The sequence below is a fragment of the Canis aureus genome, chromosome 8, assembly GCF_053574225.1.
Source record: "Canis aureus isolate CA01 chromosome 8, VMU_Caureus_v.1.0, whole genome shotgun sequence".
NCBI lineage: Eukaryota > Metazoa > Chordata > Mammalia > Carnivora > Canidae > Canis > Canis aureus.
In genome coordinates, this window is record NC_135618.1 from 37272951 (window position 1) to 37292447 (window position 19497).

Here is a 19497-nt window from a genome sequence, read left to right on the forward strand (position 1 = left end):
GTGAGTGTCCTGGTCCCCAGAGTGGCCCGTCTGCCCTCAGCACCCTGACGTGCAGGGCTGGGGGCTGCCGGGGCTCCTCGTTCTCCTGCTGTGGAGCAAGGCCCTCGTGTTCCAGGGGCTGTTTGCAGCTGGGGCTGGCACACCAGCGGCTTCAAAGAGGTGCCTAGCATGAGGTTCTAAACGGGGGGCCTCCCCCCACACGGAAGACCGTACGCCTGCAGAGCCCCCCGAGTCATAGCTGGGTTTCACGTCTGTCACCACGTGGGGGCCCTGGGCTGTGTTCCTGGTGGGGAAAGATCCCTACTAAGCCCCGTGAGGATGAGAACCCATTGCTGCTCCTGAAGAAGTAACAACACCCAGTACTGGGGGCACCCGCAGGGCTTGAGGCGCCACCTCAACCAGCGACTGCCACTGGTCACCAGCTGACTTAGCTGGGGCCGTGGTGGGTAAGTCCCCATCCACTTTGTGTTCGGACCCCACCTGGCAAACATGCGGAGGTCCTCGGGGTTCTGGGCCGCAGGCACGCTGAGGATGGCCGCCCGCTCGTGCTCTGACAGGCTGGCCAGCAGGTTCTCCGTCATCCTCTTGTTGAGCGGCGAATCCCCACTGGGCAGCAGCTCTGCGCTGGAGTTATCCATACTGGGGCTGGTGAGGGTCATGTCGTCACTGCTGGCTGTGGGCAGCACGGGTCAGGGAGAAGTCTGACCCCAACCACACCCTGGTGCCCCAGCCGTGCCATCTGTTGCACCAGGCATCGCAGCTGCCTGCAGGCTGCAGGCCCGCTCGCTCCCCCGCCCCCACACAGATAAGGCAGGGCCCTGAGCAAGGCTCGGCCCTGCACCGAAGCTGGACGCCAAGGTCAGGCCTCAGTCCCGGGAGCGTCCCAGCCCTTCGTTTCCCCCGAGCCTGGGGCTCAGGCTGCATCCTCTGGGCGCCTGCCGTGGCCACAATGGCTCTTTCAAAGAGGGAATGATCATCAGGGTCTCCTCCCAGGCCCCGGCCCAGCAGCCTCAACTGTCCTCCCAGGGATGTGGGACATCCGCTCTGCTCCCCGGCTGCCCTGGACTCGAGCCAGCCCCTGCCCAGGAGCCCAGAGCCCGGAGGTGTGAGGTAAGGGTGGGGGAGGGGGGCGAGGGAAAGAGGTCTCCTACCCACCTTCAAGGGAGCGCTGCTCTGCACGTGGCCACAGGAGGTGGCCTTGGTCACGCCCAGCAGAGTCCATGTCGGGGTCCTGGCTCCCAAGTACCCCCCCAAATGCTACCCCACCCACCAGACAGACACCCTGGGCAGGGGGCTCCTACTTGGGGAACCAAAGCTGAGGGCGTTGGGTGTGCTGAGGCTGCGGCCGCCGACCCGGGCGGTGAAGGGGACGTCGTCCTCTCGAGGGTGGGGCTCCTCCTCACTGGGCGAGGCCATCAGGCACACGTAGGTGTGCAGCTGGACAAGGAGTCTGTGCTGCAACATCCACACCACCATCTGAATGAGCTGGGTCTGCAGGAGAGCATGCAGGAGGCCCGGGGCGGGGGTTAGTGGGGGAAGGCTGGCCCTGTTCCCCTCCAGGGGCGATCAAGGAGACCTAAGACACGACCCCCGGGGGTCATCCCAGAGGTAAGGGGTCCATGAGCTCCAGGAGCCTGTCCCTGGGGCACAAGGCTCCCCCCTTGGAGAAAGACCTCATCTGCCGACCAGGCTGCAAGACCAACTCCCTGCTCCAAGGAGGGCAGCAGGGCCGCAAGGGCACTAGGGCCGCACCTGCACTTCCCCTTACACACCGGGCCGTCCCATGTCTGGGCTTCCGCACCCAGAGCTGGGGAGCAGCACCCACTCACAGAGGCCCCTGCGCTGCCTCGTGTCCGCCAGCCCGCTTGGACCCACTACCACACAGGGCTGGGCCTGCCGGGACCTCAGCACTGTTCACCAACAGGCTGCAGGCAGCTGCCCTGAGAGCTGGAGTCCTCTCCTCGGGTCGACCTGGACGCTGGCCCAAGGACAGGGAGCCCTGATAGTGTGCGGTCCCGGCACGAGGAGTCCTCCCCTCTCATGGGGCTGCCCCTGACCAGGGCCAGTGAGGGGCATGGGGGAGCGGGACGGTCACATGGCTGCCGGCTCGGCTTTGGGAGGCCCCTCCCGGGAGGGGACAGCTGGCCAGCCAGGGAGTAGGGATGGAACATGGGCAGGTTATGACCTGGTCAAAAAATAAACTTAAAAATGAAGAATGAAAACAAAGATGCTTCATAAGCGCTCATGAGCACGTTCCAGACCCCGGAGCAGGAGGCGTGACAAGCAGGTGCCTCACCCCGGGACAGCTCAGAACCAAACCCGAGGCCCATCTGGGCCCCTCAACCAGGCACAACCTGGAAAATCCACCCGCCGTCTGGACCATTAGGAAGCTTCTGTTGGGGAAGCGGGGGTCCGGATGCACGGTGCGTCTTTTATTCAGCTGGCACGGCCTGGCACAGTTCCTGGAAGCCAAAGCCCCCATGAAGGACGGCCTTTAGAACTCTGTCGCACTCAGCATCTCAATTAACTCAAGCACCAGGATCTCCTCCTCATTCACAACTTGAGAAGGGAAAGAGTTTAAGGACTGGTTTTGCCTAACACTTAATAAAAAATAAAAATAAATTTAAAAAAAACACAAAATTTTCCTTTTGAAGACAAAGCCTTGAAAACATCCAGCCCCCTCTAACACCTGCACCATTGGCTCTGTGCTGGGTCCCTGCCCAGAGCCCCAGAGCCCCAGGCATCAGCACAGGGGACACGGCAGAGCCTCGTTCTTGGGTCCAGCCTGCACCCGACCCAGAACTCACCTGTTCATTGCATATGCCTCACACCTCCCTGGATGAGCCCTTGCCACATCTAGCAACACCCCCTGACCCTCACCTTCACCCAGGCCTGTCCTCTCCAGATCCTCTTGGAGGAGATTTTGGGGACCAGTGAGCCCAGGACAAGACCCGCATACCCTGTGGCCTCCTGGACCACGGAGCATGAGAAAGCTGGGCCCAAGCTCAGTGAAAACAAGGTGACTCTGCATCCAACAGGAAAGGTTACCACTCTCTTGCCACCTGGGCCTCTTCACTCCGTTCTAACCCCCAAAACAGCTCACTGCAGCCAGGGTGGGCTCCCCAGGGCGGGAGGTGGGCGGGAAGCCTTGGGAATGCCCAAATGTCTGCAGGGGGCCTGGCCTGGCTGGGGAGCCAGCCTTTGTCACCCCGGCATGACATGAAGCACCTACACAGCAAGCCCACGCCCTCAAAACCCAGGTGCAGCAGCACTGAGGCTCTGAGACGAGGGAATGACACCGGCTGGGTGGTCTCCAGACTCCCTGGACTCCAGCGACTTACCTCCTGCACAGGAGGGGCGAGGGGGTTCCTGAATTCTGACAAGGAAACTGGCAAGGAGAACTTAGCGAGGACAGACGGCAGGTCGTGAGCCGGAAACTGACGGGAAAACTGTTCAGCCAGCGGGGAGTACCTGGGGACAGGTGAGGTGCCCATGAGCTCAGCAGACCTCTGCATCGCTCCGTGACCTCTGTGCCCTCGGCATGAGCCCAGGGTGGACAGCAGGGAGACACAGCATAGCAGGCAGCCCAGCATGGGTGCGATTCCCTCAAGGGGCAGCAGGGGCCACGGGCACAGGCCAAAGCCCCTCTGAGCCCCCAAGTCAAGGTCAAGGCCCCCAACTCCCACCAGGCCCCCATCCAGAGCCCACTGGCCAGCAGGTGTAGGGGAGACAGACCCCGCACACAGCACTGACCAGGCCAGGATTAGAACGTGGACGCAGCAGAGGCCAGCAATTGAGCCCAAGCAAGGGCCCGGCTTAGCAAGGGGCAGCCAGAGGTACTCACAGACACACGCTGGCGTTGGGGGAAAGCATGTAGACGTTGTTCTCGCACAGCGGGTAGATGATGATGGCCTTGCCCCAGTACACCAGGTGGGCTGCCAGCTGGAAAACCTGCAGGCAGCGGAAGCTGGGAGGCTGCTCCCCAACTCTCCGGCTCCCCAGCTGGGCCCGTGGCAGAGCACTGGTCCCTGCTGTGCTCCCCGATGGTCATTTCCCATAGGACCCTGACCAGGCTGGCACTGAGGGAAGGCCTCCTGAGCACGGGGACTTCAGAGGCGCCCAGGACCCGGGGTCAGCAGCTGAGCAAGGGCCTTGGCTGGCCAGCACCCTACCCGACCAGGAGCCCCGCTCGGGGATGGGTTTCCTTGTGGCAGCGGGTGTGGGTCAGTGAACCCGTCCTGCACCTCCTCCACGCGTCCCCGTGCGGCCCAGCATCCCTGGACGTTGACAGGATGGGCCACAGACATGCAAAGGGGGGCCTGGGTCTGCGAGTGCCGCACTGCAGAACTTCAGGGCAGGGCACTGGACGTTTCTGCCTCTGCGGCAGCTGAACAAACTCAACCGCTGAGTCACCCAGGCGTCCCAGATTTTATTTTTTCTTAAGGAACCTCTGTACCCAATGTGGGGCTCCGACTCACGACCCCGAGATCGGGAGTCACACATTTGCTGGCTGAGCCCACCAGGCGCCCTGGGAACGGATGTCGTCTTAAATCTTCTGATGAGGGATCCCTGGGTGGCACAGCGGTTTGGCGCCTGCCTTTGGCCCAGGGCGCGATCCTGGAGACCCGGGATCGAATCCCACGTCGGGCTCCTGGTGCATGGAGCCTGCTTCTCCCTCTGCCTGTGTCTCTGCCTCTCTCTCTCTCTCTCTGTGTGTGTGTGTGTGTGACTATCATAAATAAATAAAAATAATAAATAAATAAATAAATAAATAAATAAATAAATAAATAAATAAATAAATAAATCTTCTGATGAGAGGCCCCCACGTGGCCCTTCGGCTCAGGCCATGACCGGGTCCTGGGGTCCAGCCCTACATGGGGCTCCCCTCCGAGGGGGAGCCTGCCTCTCCCTCCCCTCTGCCTCCTGCTGTGCTCTCTAACTATCTCAAGTACAGAAAATCTTAAAAAACAAAACCATGTGGTGACAGCCACACCTGAAGCTGACACTTCCTCCCCGGGAGGCCATTGGTGCTTGGGCTCCAACGGGGCCAGCCTGGCTGTCCTCGGGGCTACTGGGCCACCGGCCACCGGCAGCAGCACAGGCCGGGGAGACCTGCCACCACACCAGCAGGAAACGGTCTCCCGAGGACCAGGGGACACAGCTCTGTCTTCGTCCAAAGAGACCGAGCAACTTGAAAGCTTTGGCCGCGTGTGTGGCCTGCAGCAGTCAGAGCACCAGCCTGTGGTGTGGACAGAGCGGCCATGGAGGTCCTGTCCAGTGGAGGCTACGAAGGCCGGCAGGATGTGGCCCTCTCGGCTCCCGCCCAGCTCAGGAGCCTGTGTGAGGACCCAGGAAGGCAGCGTCCAAGAAACAATCCCGGGGGATGGGGGGCAAAGGTCATGGGGCACAGACGAGGACAATCAGCACAGAGGCCTGAGTGAAGCCCGCCCAACATGCTAAGGACCAAGGCCAAAGGCGGGCAGCGCAGGGGGCCCAGGCTCCGGCCTCCTGGCCTCAGAGCCACCGCTCCCCGCCGGGTCCTGCTGCCCCCTGGCGGCCACACGGTGCCCACCGTTCCCAGACCCCACTCCCACCCTCAGCCTCACTTGGAGGCACCCCTGCCTGGGGACCCTTAGCATCTCCCTGTGCTTCTGCTCACGCCCTGGTCCCCACACGGCTCCAAGGGGATCACTGCAGGACTGAGGGGCCATCCCTCCGATCAGGAACTGTGGGGACGCCTGGACGGCTCAGGTGCTGGGGCTTCTGGCTCTTGCTTTCAACTCAGGTCATGATCTCGGGGTAGAGACTGAACCCCGTGCTCGGCTGGGGGTCTGCTTGGGATTCTCCCCTTTGCCCCTCCCTCTGCCCCTCCTCCAGCTCACGCGGCTCCTGCACTCTCTCTAAAATAAATAGGGCAGCGTGGGTGGCTCAGCGGCTTAGCACCAGGGTGTGATCCTGGGTCCCGGGATCGAGTCCCTTGTCGGGCTCCCTGTGTGGAGCCTGCTTCTCCCTCTGCCTGTGTCTCTGCCTCTCTCTCTTTCTTTCATGAATAAATAAAATATTTTAAAAAATAATAATAAAATAAATAAATCTCTAAAAAGAGAGAGAGAGAAAGAAACTGCTGTCCAGGGGCACTCAGGAAGAGGGAGGGATGTCACCCAGAACGCAGGCCAGCCTGTGCACGAGGGAGGTGTCAGGGCCACCGGGTGAGGTCTGGTTCTGCACACAGCTGGGCCCTCATCTGAACTTCCTGCCCTCACCTCCCACACTGGCTTCTCCATGGCAACACCCTGCGTGCCCCCAGCCCTGGCACCACATCCTCCACAGCCCGGTCATCCAGCCCCTGGAGGGCCTCATGCCTCACAACTCCTGGACACAGGACAACTCCAGTCCTACAAGCAGCGCACAAGCCAGCCCTGAAGCCAGGCCCGACTCAGACTGCACAACTCCAAGCCATCCCACCACAGGCCGTGCAGTGGCTCTCGGCTGGACAGGGGTCCTGGGGACACAGCACACAGGCAGCCTGCTCTCCTGATGCCCTGACCTCCTACCTTCACCCAAGACCACCTGCTCTGATGTGCCCTCCCCCGCCCTGCCCTTTCCCCCCCATTTAGGGTGTGCCCAGGCCCCCAGGGGTTACCTGCAGCAAGGCCAAGTCTGCATCCTGGGCCAGCTGCTGCAGGTTCTTCACAGCAGAGGTGGTCTTGATCACACGCACCAGGGCCGGGGAGCAGTCGAGTGGGAGCTCGGCCAGCAGGGACTTCTCATCACTGAGCAGCAGCAGAGCGTGGTATGGGCTGCAGAACACAGTCACAGGTCAGTGGGACATGCAAGCTACAGGCCCCCTGATTGGGCACGTCCCTGGAGCACACACTGAACCTGGGAGGTCACTGGAAGGGTTAGACAGAGGGGCGGTGGTGTGTCCAGGGGCCTTTAAAAAGCCGCAAGGAGGGACATCTGGGTGGCTCAGTGGTTGAGCATCTGCCTTCGGCCCAGGGCGTGATCCTGGGGTCCCGGGATCGAGTCCCGCATCAGGCTCCCTGCATGGAGCCTGCTTCTCCCTCGGCCTATGTCTCTGCCTCTCTGTGTGTCTCATGAATAAATAAATAAAATCTTTAAAAAAATAAATAAAATTGCTTCTCGGCCTTTTGGCTAAGATCAAGTGTAAAAAAATAAATAAAAATAAAAAGCCACAAGGATTACTACAACCCTCAAAAAACCCAACTGAGCAAAACTGAAGAAGGCCTGACAATCCAATTCCACCTCCCACTTCTGGGATTGCCCAGCAAACATTTGTTGACTGGAAAAAATTCATGAATCTTTTCCAAGGAAAGAGTCCCAAATATGGAAAAACAAAATCTCCGCCACAGGCTATGAATAGAAGTACATAAAAATATACTCAGCAAGGAAGCCCAGGAGGAAGGACACAGACTTGGAGCACAGAAGGCTAGGCAGTGCCTTGCTCTCTCTCATCTATAAATTTTCTGTAATGTGCCTAGATTTCTTTTTTTAGTTATAAATAAAAATATCTAAGGAGACAGAGAACTTTAATGGGGGGGGGGGGTTGTAAAACCTGAGCTTAGCTCTTTCCTTGCAGAAAATCAGTTAGATGAAGGAACAGGTCCCACAAGCTCTGACTTAGGCGTAGGAGGCCTGGTGAGCAGCAGCGGGAGGCCGAGATCCCTCCCACCCTCTGGCTTTTCATCAGGGTGCTCGGCCCCAACAGCCCCGCGCAGACCCCCCCACAGAGCGCGATCGCCCCGGCAGTGCCAAGACAGCCCAGAGGAGACCTGCGGTTGGTCTTTCTGGAAAAAAAAAAAAAAACAGACCCCAAAATATGCATTTTTACTTCTATAAACAGTAGAGCCTTACCTGCCAGTACCTGTGGCAGGAAGAGGGAAAGCCAACTCTTTAGGGAGGCCACTGAGGCCTCAGGCAGATGCTACAGAGAAGGCCCCGCAGACCCTGTGCACGTGCGTGCGTGCCTGCAGGCTGGGCTGGCACTCACCGGATGGCTTTCAGGCTCCGCTCGATGGCCTCGGGGGGGATGAGGCTGGAAGCAGCGTAGTGGATCTTGTGGGGCAAGCAGAAGCTCACCTCCAGCCAGCTGTTGATGTGGAGTCGTACCACGCCGGACGTACACAGGCTGCAGAGAGCAGACCCCACCCCCATCAGGTGCCATCACTGGTCCACAGCCGCTTCAACCACACGCTGAGCACACAAAACCCCAGCTGAGGGTGCTGCCTCCCAGCACACTACTCCTGCTGCTGCGAGTGCAAGTGAAGCCCTTGGGCAGGACAGCACCTTCCCAGATCTTGGTATGTTCAAGTCAAGAAGCCGCATTAGGAACACACACACACACACACACACACACACACACACACGTGTTTCTCTGTAGCCCTGGAATATGGAATCCAATCGGGTCTCTCCGACAATCTGTCCGACAATCCAAAAGGAAGCCTCTCCGACATCTGTCCCAGAGGCTCGGTGTGCCAGGGCGAAGCTGAGGGATGAGAGGTAGGCCCTGGCACAAAGGGGGGCTGGGCAGGAAGGGTGAGGGGCTGGGCTCCAAGCCCCCCAAAACATCCTGCTGGGGAGGAGCCCATGGCACCCACCCCAAAAGAGGACAGCAGCACCCCAGTGCACCACGGCAACTGCCCAAGCCAGCCTCCACTGCAACCCTTCCATGCCCCACCCCTCCGTGGGGACGGCAATTTGCCTCTTTCAGGGCAAAACACTGCTCAGGCCACATACAGCCACCCGGTCCCGGAATCCTCGTTTCTCCCACATCCCACCTTGACCATCTGTAAGTCCCATCAGCTCTACCTGCAGGGAGGTACCAAGTCCAGACCTCCGCACCAGCCCCCCTGCCTGCCTCCCTACTCAGGTCCCCCAGTTCCCACCCTGGCAGTCTCTCAGCCACGGCCCCCAAATGCCAGGAGCCACACGTGACCTGCCCGCTTTTCTCTGACCTCGCCTCCTACCCCAGACCACGTGGCTCCACCTGCACTGGCCCAGGTGTCCCAGGTTCCTTCCCTGTTTCTCGTCTCTTCCCAAGCACCACCTTCCGTGAGGTGAGCCCGGACGCAGCCCCACAGGCACTCTGGCTGCTGTGTGACCACGTGTAGCTGGGTCAAGACCACAGGACGCACCCACTTGTCTGCTGGTTGATGCAGCTTCCCCAAATAGAATTCCGTCACCAGCTGTGGCCTTATGTCTCATAGCTGCTCCCCACACAGCTGGTCAGGTGTCGGGTACGTGGGGGGCACTGAGAACCTCATGGATGGAGGAAGGAAAGGGGCCCAAGGACCATGCTGCAGACTGCACGATCCCTCAGGAGGCCTCTGCCCACAGCACAGGTTGCTGGTGGCTCCCCGTAGACAGGTGGCACCGTCTGCCCTGCACCAGAGAACCACACACAAAGGAGCTGTTTCCAGCGGGGGGGGGGCTTCTGAACCCTCCAGTGAGAAGCAGCCTGACGGTACCCGAAGCCTGGTGCATGGCCCCTGTTGTGCTAAGAGCCAAGAGCATTTGATACCCGACACAGAAGAGACGTGGCTGCTTGGGCAAAGCCCCTGTGGCTGGTCCTCACCACATCCCTGGCAGGTGGACAAGAAGGGGCTGCGTGCCCACTGCCAAGGCCTGTCCTGTCCTGGTCCAGTTCTTCCCATCACATCCCAACCCACGCTACCATTCCCAAGTGGCCAGAGAGGCCAAGACGTCCACATCCGGCCACTTGTGGGCCCGACCATGGCTCAGGGAGCTGTCTCAGACCTCCCGCGGGGACACACAAATCCACGGTGCTGGCAGGCGGCCCTACGGCCCTCACAGCCCAAACCCACAGGCTGTTCCTACAATCTCTTCCCTGAAGCCTCAAGCGGCAGACCAAGTACCACAGGTTTCCCCATGGGTTCGCCCAAAGGGCCAGCGGAATCTGTGGTCAGCAGTTTTCTCACGCAGGAAGCATGTAATGAGGAGAAAACCCAGGGAGAAAAGCAGAGAACACATCCCTGACCTCCACGACCCCCTGGGACGCCGGCCAGCGCCACCATCTGCTCACTGCCAACTGCCCCACGCTCAGCGAACACCCTCTGCCTGCCCTGCCCGGAGGCATCAGGAAAACCCATACCACACTCCCAGGACGTCTGTCCCCTGAGTGGTCCCCCAAAGGGAGGGTCAGAGCACCCAGGGCTGCAGGGGTGTGGGCTGCAGCTGTGGCTGAGGCTGGAAGGCAAACGTTTGGTCACTGCCGATGCCACAGTCCCTCAGGGGGAAGCCCATGAGTGGGTCTGATGAGTGTCACAATCTAGGGAAGAGACCCCAGATCCCTCCTCAAGGCCCCAGAGGAGGGCCTCTTCCAGAACCGGGTGCAGAGGGAGGTTCCCAGAGCCTCAGCAAGCTTTGGGCAAGATGGACAGCTTTGCAGATGGACAGCTCCCATCAAACCCCGAGAAACAGCCTCTCACAGATCCAAGCTCACCTGGTGAGGGCTGCACAGAAGATGAGATTGTCAGCTTCCACGTACAAAAGAGGGAAGAGAAGACTGAGGAACAGCAGGGCTGCAGGGAGAATGAGCTGAGAAGGGCAACACGAGCTCCTCCTCTGTTTCACTGTATACGTGGACAGAAAGGCTGGAAGATTGAAAACAAAGGTCTGCCTTTGAGCTGTCCTCTTTAGGGTGCGGCTTCAAGTAGCGGCAGATCAGCGCAGAACCAGAATTAAACACTGAGGCTCCTATTACGTCCCATGGAGCGGCTTTTGCTCCCCTGGGAGTTTAGGGATGCCCTGTGCACGCACACAGTGGCACGCAGTCCTCTCCTCAAGTGGGAGACACTCCGGTGTTGGTTCCCTGGTTTGCAGGTAGATTTTACTTCCCTTTGCCAGGCATCTGCTCACTCCCTCGCACCCTCCGCACCCTCCACCTACTGGGTACTTTGTGCTGAGATGCCGTGAGGAGAACCGTGACCACGCCCCCCACGGGAGCCCCCAGGGAAGCCCTGTCATATGTACCCCTGCAGCAAGAGGAGCCAGGAGCCCCGCGGAATCCGCCAAGAGGAGGGGAGCGTCCGGGTGGAGGGAGCCCCCTCTGAGACTCTCCCTGTATTTATTATCCTTACAGCAGCACAGCTGACACACAGTGAGCTACGCTTCGGGTTTCTGGTGGGCCTGCACAGTCCCCTGGGCTCACCGCCTGTCACCAAATAACATCATCACAGTGTCACGGAGCATATGCCCTGGGCCGTATAAAGTGCACTTTAAGACAAGACTCTAGGGATCCCTGGGTGGCGCAGCGGTTTAGCGCCTGCCTTTGGCCCGGGGCGTGATCCTGGAGACCCGGGATCGAGTCCCACGTCGGGCTCCGGGTGCATGGGGCCTGCTTCTCCCTCTGCCTGTGTCTCTGCCTCTCTCTCTCTCTGTGACTATCATAAATTAAAAAAAAAAAAAAAAAAGACAAGACTCTAGAGCAGCGCCATGGCGGTCAGCAAGAACAAGCGCCTTACAAAAGGCGGCAAAAAGGGAGCCAAGAAGAAAGTGGTTGATCCATTTTCTAAGAAAGATTGGTATGATGTGAAAGCACCAGCTATGTTCAATATAAGAAATATTGGAAAAACACTAGTCACAAGAACTCAAGGAACCAAAATTGCGTCTGATGGTCTCAAGGGTCGCGTTTTTGAAGTTAGCCTTGCTGATCTGCAGAATGATGAAGTTGCATTTAGGAAATTCAAGCTAATCACTGAGGATGTGCAGGGTAAAAACTGCCTGACTAATTTCCATGGCATGGATCTTACCCGTGACAAAATGTGCTCCATGGTCAAAAAATGGCAGACCATGATTGAAGCTCATGTTGATGTAAAGACTACCGATGGTTATTTGCTTCGTCTATTTTGTGTTGGTTTTACTAAAAAACGCAATAATCAGATTCGGAAGACCTCTTACGCTCAGCACCAACAGGTCCGCCAAAACCGGAAAAAGATGATGGAAATCATGACCCAAGAGGTGCAGACAAATGACTTGAAAGAAGTGGTCAATAAATTGATTCCAGACAGCATCGGAAAAGATATAGAAAAAGCCTGTCAGTCTATTTATCCACTCCATGATGTTTTTGTTAGAAAAGTAAAAATGCTGACAAAGCCCAAGTTTGAATCGGGAAAACTCATGGAGCTTCATGGTGAAGGTAGTAGTTCTGGAAAAGCTATGGGGGATGAGACCGGTGCTAAAGTTGAACGAGCTGATGGATATGAACCACCAGTCCAAGAATCTGTTTAAAATTCAGACATTTAATGGTGACAAATAAAAACATATTTGTGATGTTTAATTTCTTATCATTCTTTTCAAATAATCAGGCTCGGTGAAGCAGATGTTCTGAACTGACATTGCAAACTTTTCAGAACTGTTGTATGGATCTTATCCATTGCTCCTGGCTACTAAATAGCTTCAAAAGGGTAGTGATCTATTTTAAGCTGTAGTGATCTGGATGGAAGTGTTATAGATGGTTAATAAAAGGAAACTTTAAAAAAAAAAAAAAAAAAGACAAGACTCTAGCAGAGCAGGGCTTCGGGGCCTGGAAGGTTCCTGCTATGTCTGTACTTCTGTCTGTGGGCAGTCGCATTCAGTCTGGGTACACTGGACGAAAGGCACTGCCCCCACGGGAGGCTTATCCAGCCGGTCACACAGTCACCCAGCCCTATCTGCCACCCGAGATAGGTGCTCCCAGCAGAGCCCTGAGCCCCAAGGCGATGACTGTGCATGGGGCACCACATGGGCCTTTCAGACATGCCCTTATCTTTCCCATCCCAGAGAGAACGCCATGCCTCCAACCTCACTCCATCACCCTTGCATTTCACCGCCTGAGAAGGAGCTTCAGCTCCTGACGTTCAGCCGAGCTGAGAGCCCCCTGTTTGGTCTCCCCGTCACCTTTCTTGCTGCCAGCCCAGCACCTGTGGATCACTCTGGTCCCACACGTGGCCAGGCTTCCTACTACATGGAGTGGGACGCTGTACACAGTCCAAGAGGTCCAGGTGAGCTCCAAGAGGGCCACCTTCAAATTTCACACAAAAGGCTTATATAAGTGCATTTTTAGGGAACAAAGAACTAAAACTCCCAGGATATGAAAGGTGTCCATGGGCCCATCTCTGCTCTGAACAGGCAGCAACGAACCAGCGCAGAGTCCCCAGCACACCCACCCAGCTGGGCCCTGGGCAGCCCCCCGGGGCTCTGAGCCTCCTGGTCCCACCACAGGCCCCTTAGCTCTGAAAACCATCCAACAATCACTCGGTCAAACCACGCACTCCACGACAGCACGACCCCTGCTTACTCATTCCTTCAACTACCAGCAGGCGAGCCGTGCTCCCCGCAGGCCAACCATGAGGTCCGTGTTACAGAAGGGGCCTCCATGGGGGACACAAGCTGACAGTCACACAGATGAGTGGACACGGTCGCTGAGGTCCCCAAGCTCCACGGGGAGAGACAGATGCTGGAACAGTCAGGGTGGGCTCCCGTGGGGTTCGTGCTGCCCGCCTACACACACAGGACTTGGGTTCCGGGCCACGAGGGCACCAGGCCAGTCGGCCACACCACAGTCCCGGATTTCCCTTAAAACAGCAAAGCCAGAACAACTCCTTTGAGGAGTCTCACCCCCATCTCCAACCTCCACGTCTCTCACTTCTGCTGGGAGAAAACCCTCCCCAGGATCTGCTGGAAAGCTGCCAACGGGAGAAGAAAGCTCTGCGTCCTGTGCTACTGGATCAGTCATGTCAACTCAGGTCTCCCTTTCTTGGCTTCAGAGTGAGCCCACCCTGCAGCAGCAGGCCAGGCAGGGCCTCAGGCCGGACGGGGTCCTGTGACTTGAGAGCCTCTGCTACCGGCGGGCTGGGACAAGGTGCAGGGGAAGACGCCACTGGCCCTGGGACCTCCCCAGAGAGGCAACGGTGGCTGGCGCACCTGAGGCGGCCCCAGGACCCAGGACTCAGCAAGGTGGGGTCTGGGAACTGGAAGGGGGGGTTTCACCCTGAGGAAAGGGATCCCGAACCTCACACACCAGGATGCCTGCGCCAGAGGAAGGAGGGCACCAAGCGCTGAACAGCGACGGGAGGTGAGTCTTCCCGGAGACGGAGCCTGTCAGGCGCTGAAATAATGACCACTGGGGGGCGCTGGGCTGCCTCAGGCTCGGAGTGGCTGCGGGTGGTCCACTCACCAGAACCCACTGCCTCCAACTTGCAGTTCAAACCCAAGAAATCACAGTCCAGTCTTTCTTAGACATAGAGAGTGTGGCTCTGGCTTGGGGTTCACCTGCTGCTTAGCCTCAATTGCGTGTGGTCCGACCGGAGCTGAGGCAGGCAGAGGACCACTCAGAGCAAGGCAGCCTCTTCCAAGGAGCAATTGCGGACACCAGCCAACCCCAGACCAGAGGGCAGCATGCCTCTGCCCGCAGAGACCTCAACGTGGTCATGGGTGATGTCACGGGACAAAGAGGCGGGGGTACAGCGGCACGAGAGTTCTGTGCCCGGACACCCAGCAGCCGCCAAATCAGGACAAAGGAACACTAGCCACAGCTTCTGCCACAGACAGCTCTGCCTCCTGAACGAAGGCACCTTTCCTCCCGACAGACAGATGCACGGGGGTCTGAGGAGAGCTAGACAGGGAAGGGGACATGCACAGGTGCATCGACACGGCTGTGCAGATGCCGTTGTGACCCATCGCGGTGCTCAGATCCGAGAGCTCCCCGAGACCGGCGCCGGCACAGCCAGAGGAAGAGGCATCTCCTGTGTTGCTAGTGGGGGTGCAACCTGAGGCGCAAGGCGCGCAGGGACACGCACCAAAATTACAGGTGCATCTCACCTGTGGACCTGGCAATCCCATTCTCAGGAATGCATCTTACTAATCAACAGCAACCCCCGCACGACACTGAGCAGCAGCTCTTACGGCACCAGAGGCTGGCACCAACGAAATGTCCAAGGGCTGGCTGATTATGCAACAAAAAAAGAAAACAGAAGAAGTCCTTATGTACCAGTATAGACAGGGTCCAAGCGACACTGTTCAACAGAGATGACGAGGGGTGGTCGGCATGCGCAGCGGAAAGGGACAAAGGGTCCGCGTTCGCCCGGGCCCTCAGCCTGTCTGCGTGGGATGGCACACGACAACACGGCCCACAGAAACGCATCCTGCCACCAGGAGGGCCTGCTGGTGGTACAGCAGGGAAGACACTCCACCTCTGGCCTGCGGACTTGACGGAGAGGGGACCTTCTCAAAAGCTTCAGTTAAAACAGCAAAAAAGAATGAAAACTTCCAAAATGCTCGTAACGATTATGAGTGGGTCCGGGACTATAGATGGGCTTTTTTTTCTCTCTACTTTCCTAGATTTCCTAAATACCTATAACAAGTACGTATTGTTGGTGAGATCGGGGAAATTATTAACACCAAAAAAAGGAGAGGACCCCCCGACAAGCCACCCTTTCTGGGCCTGGATGACACGGGGCATCGCCAGCCACAGCTCTTAGATCCGCGGGCAGTGCAGAGTCCACCGATGGAGTGAAGCCCTGGGAAGGCCAGGAGAGGGCATTGGGCCGCATGCCAGGTAGTAACAGAAGCCGCACCTCTGTGCCACCTGTGCAGCAACGTGCCTGGTGCCATGCGGTCCCCTCAGCAGTGAGTCGTGGCCCGTCATGAACCAACAGTCCTAGAGCATGGTGGAAAGGCCACGCTTTCATGGCAACGGTCACTTGGGCACCTGCCCAGGCTCCCCTCCACCTCCCACCCACACTGCAGACCCAGGGTCTGAGAGCAGTAAACACTCTTAAAAAGAAAAGAAGTTCAAAAAAAAAAAAATAAATAAAATAAAATAAAAAAAAAAGAAAAGAAGTTCTTTGCTTCTCCACAGAGAAAACTAGAAACGCCAAAATAACTGAAACAACCGGGAGGCTCTGCTGTGTCTGCGATGCCTGTGCATCCTACACTCAGGCCCAAACCCCAGGTCCTGCAGAGCAGGAGGCACCCTCAGACCCGGAACGTGGCACTGTGTCACGCTGACCTTGCAGCTGATGACTCACAGGAACTTCAGGCTCTCACATGTGACCTCAGGTTCAGTTCTGGAGCAGAGGGGCCGGCACTCCCAGTCCTCGCTCACCCCCATCTCAGGGGCACGACAGGAGAACAGCTCAGGCAATGAGGCCCACAGGCAGGCAGGTGCATTGACCACTCCGCTCACCTGTCTTACCTGTCATAAGCTTCCTTGAGGTCCCTGGCCAGCTTGCACTTGGGCAGAATGTGATGAAATGGGGACTGAGGACCATCATTTGCTGCAAGAATCACAACAGAGAATTTAGAATCTCCAAAGCAAGGAAACTTGCAAAGGCTAGAATGGAAAAATACCTTTTATTTTTATTTTATTTTATTTATTCATGAGAGACAGAGAGAGAGGCAGAGACACAGGCAGAAGGAGAAGCAGGCTCCATGTGGGGAGCCCTGAGCCAAAGGCAGGCACTCAACCGCTGAGCCACCTGGGCATTCCTGAAAAATATCTTTTAAAATGAGAATAACTGGGGTGCCCGTGTGGCTCAGCGGTTGAGCATCAGACTCTCTTGGTTTTGGCTCAGTCATGAGATCGAGGCCTGTGTTGGGCTCCACACTCAGCAACGAGTCTGCTCAAGACTCTCTCTCTCCCGCTGCCCTTCCCCACCCTCCCCACCCTCCCACACTCATGCACACACTCTCTCTCGCTCTAAAATAAATCTTAAAAAAAAAAAGTTTAGCTGAAAATAAATTTTAAGTCATTTTAAACCAAACATTAGGCTATTTATTCCCCCACTGCATTCTATAAAATCTGTGCAACCACTGGAGACAAGACTTTGGCTGATCTGTTTGTCTTTATACAGGGCATTTCTGTGGCAACTTCACCCATGGCTCCCCTGACCCTGCAGCCACAGGCAGCACAGGGACAATCCAGGTCACTGGTGGCCCCGGAGCTCAGACCACCACAGCCACCATCACGTCTCCACCCATTCATTCATACTAACTCAATTCATTTTTATGATCAAAATGTTTTCATTAATCTTTTCTCATTAATGCCTTAAAAATATGTAGTTAAATTGAATTTTTAAAAATTTTCTGTGATGGGGTACCTGAGTGGCTCAGGGGGTTGAGCATCTGCCTTCAGCTTAGGGTCCTGGGGTCAAGCCCCACATGGGACTCCCTGCTCAGCGGGGAGCCTGCTTCTCCCTCTGTCCCTCTCCCTGCTTGTGCTCAGCCCTCCCCTCCCCTCTCGCAAATAAATAAAATCTTAAACAATATTTTTCTCTACAGAAGCTTTCTCTTACTCTAAAGGTAATTCTTATTTTATTTTATTTTCTTAATATTGTATATATTTATTCATGAGAGACACAGAGAGAGAGACAGAGACACAGGGAGAGGGAGAAGCAGGCTCCATGCAGGGAGCCCGACGTGGAACTCGATCCCGGGACCCCAGAATCCTAAAAAAAAAAAAAAAGGAAAGATATCTTTCTATTTTTTTTTAAGATTTTATTTATTTATTCATAGACACAGAGAGAGAGAGACAGAGACACAGGCAGAGGGAGAAGCAGGCTCCATGCAGGGAGCCTGATGTGGGACTCGATCCTGGGTCTCCAGGATCACACCCCAGGCTGCAGGTGGCGCCAAACTGCTGTGCCACCGGGGCTGCCGGAAAGATCTCTTTCTAAAATGTTAGTTACTAGATCCAGATGTATTTAAGAAGATATTAGGTGCCCCATAGAGAAATTTTTTTATTTTTTATTTTTTTTAAGATTTTAGTTATTTATTCATAGAGAGAGAGAGAGAGAGAGAGAGAGAGAGAGAGAGGGGCAGAGACACAGGCAGAGGGAGAAGCAGGCTCCATGCCGGGAGCCCGACACAGGACTCGATCCCAGGTCTCCAGGATGATGCCCTGAGCCAATGGCAGGCGCTAAACCATTGAGCCACCCAGGGATCCCCTTATTGCTAAAATTAGACTGGGTTCACCCTCAAGTCTGTTTCTAGTTCTCTCTTTTGTACAGAGGCACTGACCCGAGATGGAGGTGGAGAGTGCGTCACAGGCAGGTGTTTCTCTGTGGCTGGAGGTGTTCATGGAATGCCTAAATCCACACAGTGAGCTACTGGCAAAAAGTATCTTTAATAATCAGTCAGGTGATAACTCAGTTGGGTCTGCCTTCAATTCACCTTGGCAGCTCAATGTTCCCGCTGGCCCCTCACGTGTCCTCCTGCCGCAGGGAACCGCAGCCAGCAGGAGTAGGGCTGACTGGGCAATGCCCGACCTGCCCCCGACCTGCCCGGACAGCCATCCTGCAGCTGGGGTGTGGGGCGCCGTTCAGGCTGCGGGATCAATTCCGGCATCAATTCAGGAGAACTGCTCTCCAACTGTGTCCCTTAGGCGTCCTCCTACGTGCCCAGGGAAGGTCACAAGATCACATAACCTCTCGGTGCTCAGTTTCCGCCTCTGCAAACCTGGACCAGGGTCCCACCTCCAAAGGCTGCCTGCCTGTGCTGTGGTGTGGGGTAGGAGAGATTCCTGCCACACTCACCATCAGCCACCGCGGACACCTCGTCCTGCAGCGCCAGGATCAGCTTGGCCTCTCTGGTGAGGTACTGGCAGCGGCGCTCCTCATGCTGCAGCACTGTGGCGATGCGTCGGGAAAGGTTGTGCAGACAGTTTATCACTGACGGGTCCGCATTGGCCTGTGGGAGAGGCCACTTGTGAGTCAAACGCAGCGTACATACAGGGAGCACGCGTGCCTAGATGCCTCAAACCATGGAGGAACCCTCTCCTCCTTTTCCACACGGCCCACTCCAGGGGCCACTGCTGTCTCGTTTCCTATGTCCCCTCCACGGTCCATCCACCAACACCAGTGTGTTCAGTATCCTATCTTAGGAACAGATGCCTGGATGGCAACACAGAGAAGGGTCTGTGGGGTCCCCCAGCTGGTGAGGTGACAAAGGCATATCCCACAAGCATGCTGCAGGGCACCCCAGCAGGACCATCCAGGATGGGGTTCAGATCCAGCATCTACCAGGCCTGACAAGAGGTAGCCCACTGGGGCCATGGGGTGGCTGAAGACACAGGTCCCACTACCCACCTACTGTGTGATCACAGGCTTCCATCTGGGAATGTGTAACAGCGGCACCTCCCTCCCCAAGGAGTCTGACAGATCCTGTGCAGACCACAAGCCCTGGCAGTGTTTACGGTCACCAGTGTCCTGCTACTGCTGGTGGGCAGGACCAGGCTTCGTGAGAACTCAACCACACAGACCCCGTTACAACGGGGGCATGGAGCATCGGAAACGCAGGCCCCAGGCTGACTGTTGGTCGGACACACGGTCCTCAGAAGAGGCTCTTCCAACAGAAACAAGCCTGGCTAACAACAAAGACAGCAGGCTCCAGGCCACTCTTCTCCCCACAAGCTCCCTTGGCACCCCAACGCTAACTCCAAAACCTATCAGACGCCGCAGGGAGGGCAGGCGGGCACACCCG

The 19497-nt window shown here is 56.9% G+C and overlaps 1 protein-coding gene and 1 pseudogene across 4 annotated transcripts in view; one reads left to right on the forward strand and one right to left on the reverse strand.

Moving 5' to 3' along the window:
- Positions 1 to 19497, reverse strand: part of NPRL3 (NPR3 like, GATOR1 complex subunit) — a 38631-nt gene that overhangs the window by 814 nt on the left and 18320 nt on the right. For all 4 annotated transcript variants that reach the window (XM_077905876.1, XM_077905877.1, XM_077905879.1 and 1 more), the window contains 8 exons: positions 18552 to 18705; positions 16214 to 16295; positions 8009 to 8146; positions 6641 to 6797; positions 3845 to 3951; positions 3342 to 3471; positions 1302 to 1491; positions 481 to 673 (listed from right to left, as the gene is read on the reverse strand). In XM_077905876.1, the coding sequence (XP_077762002.1) occupies positions 481 to 673; positions 1302 to 1491; positions 3342 to 3471; positions 3845 to 3951; positions 6641 to 6797; positions 8009 to 8146; positions 16214 to 16295; positions 18552 to 18705 (1151 nt within the window). The remainder of the gene's footprint in view (positions 1 to 480; positions 674 to 1301; positions 1492 to 3341; positions 3472 to 3844; positions 3952 to 6640; positions 6798 to 8008; positions 8147 to 16213; positions 16296 to 18551; positions 18706 to 19497) is intronic.
- Positions 11469 to 12316, forward strand: LOC144318707 (small ribosomal subunit protein eS1 pseudogene; annotated as a pseudogene).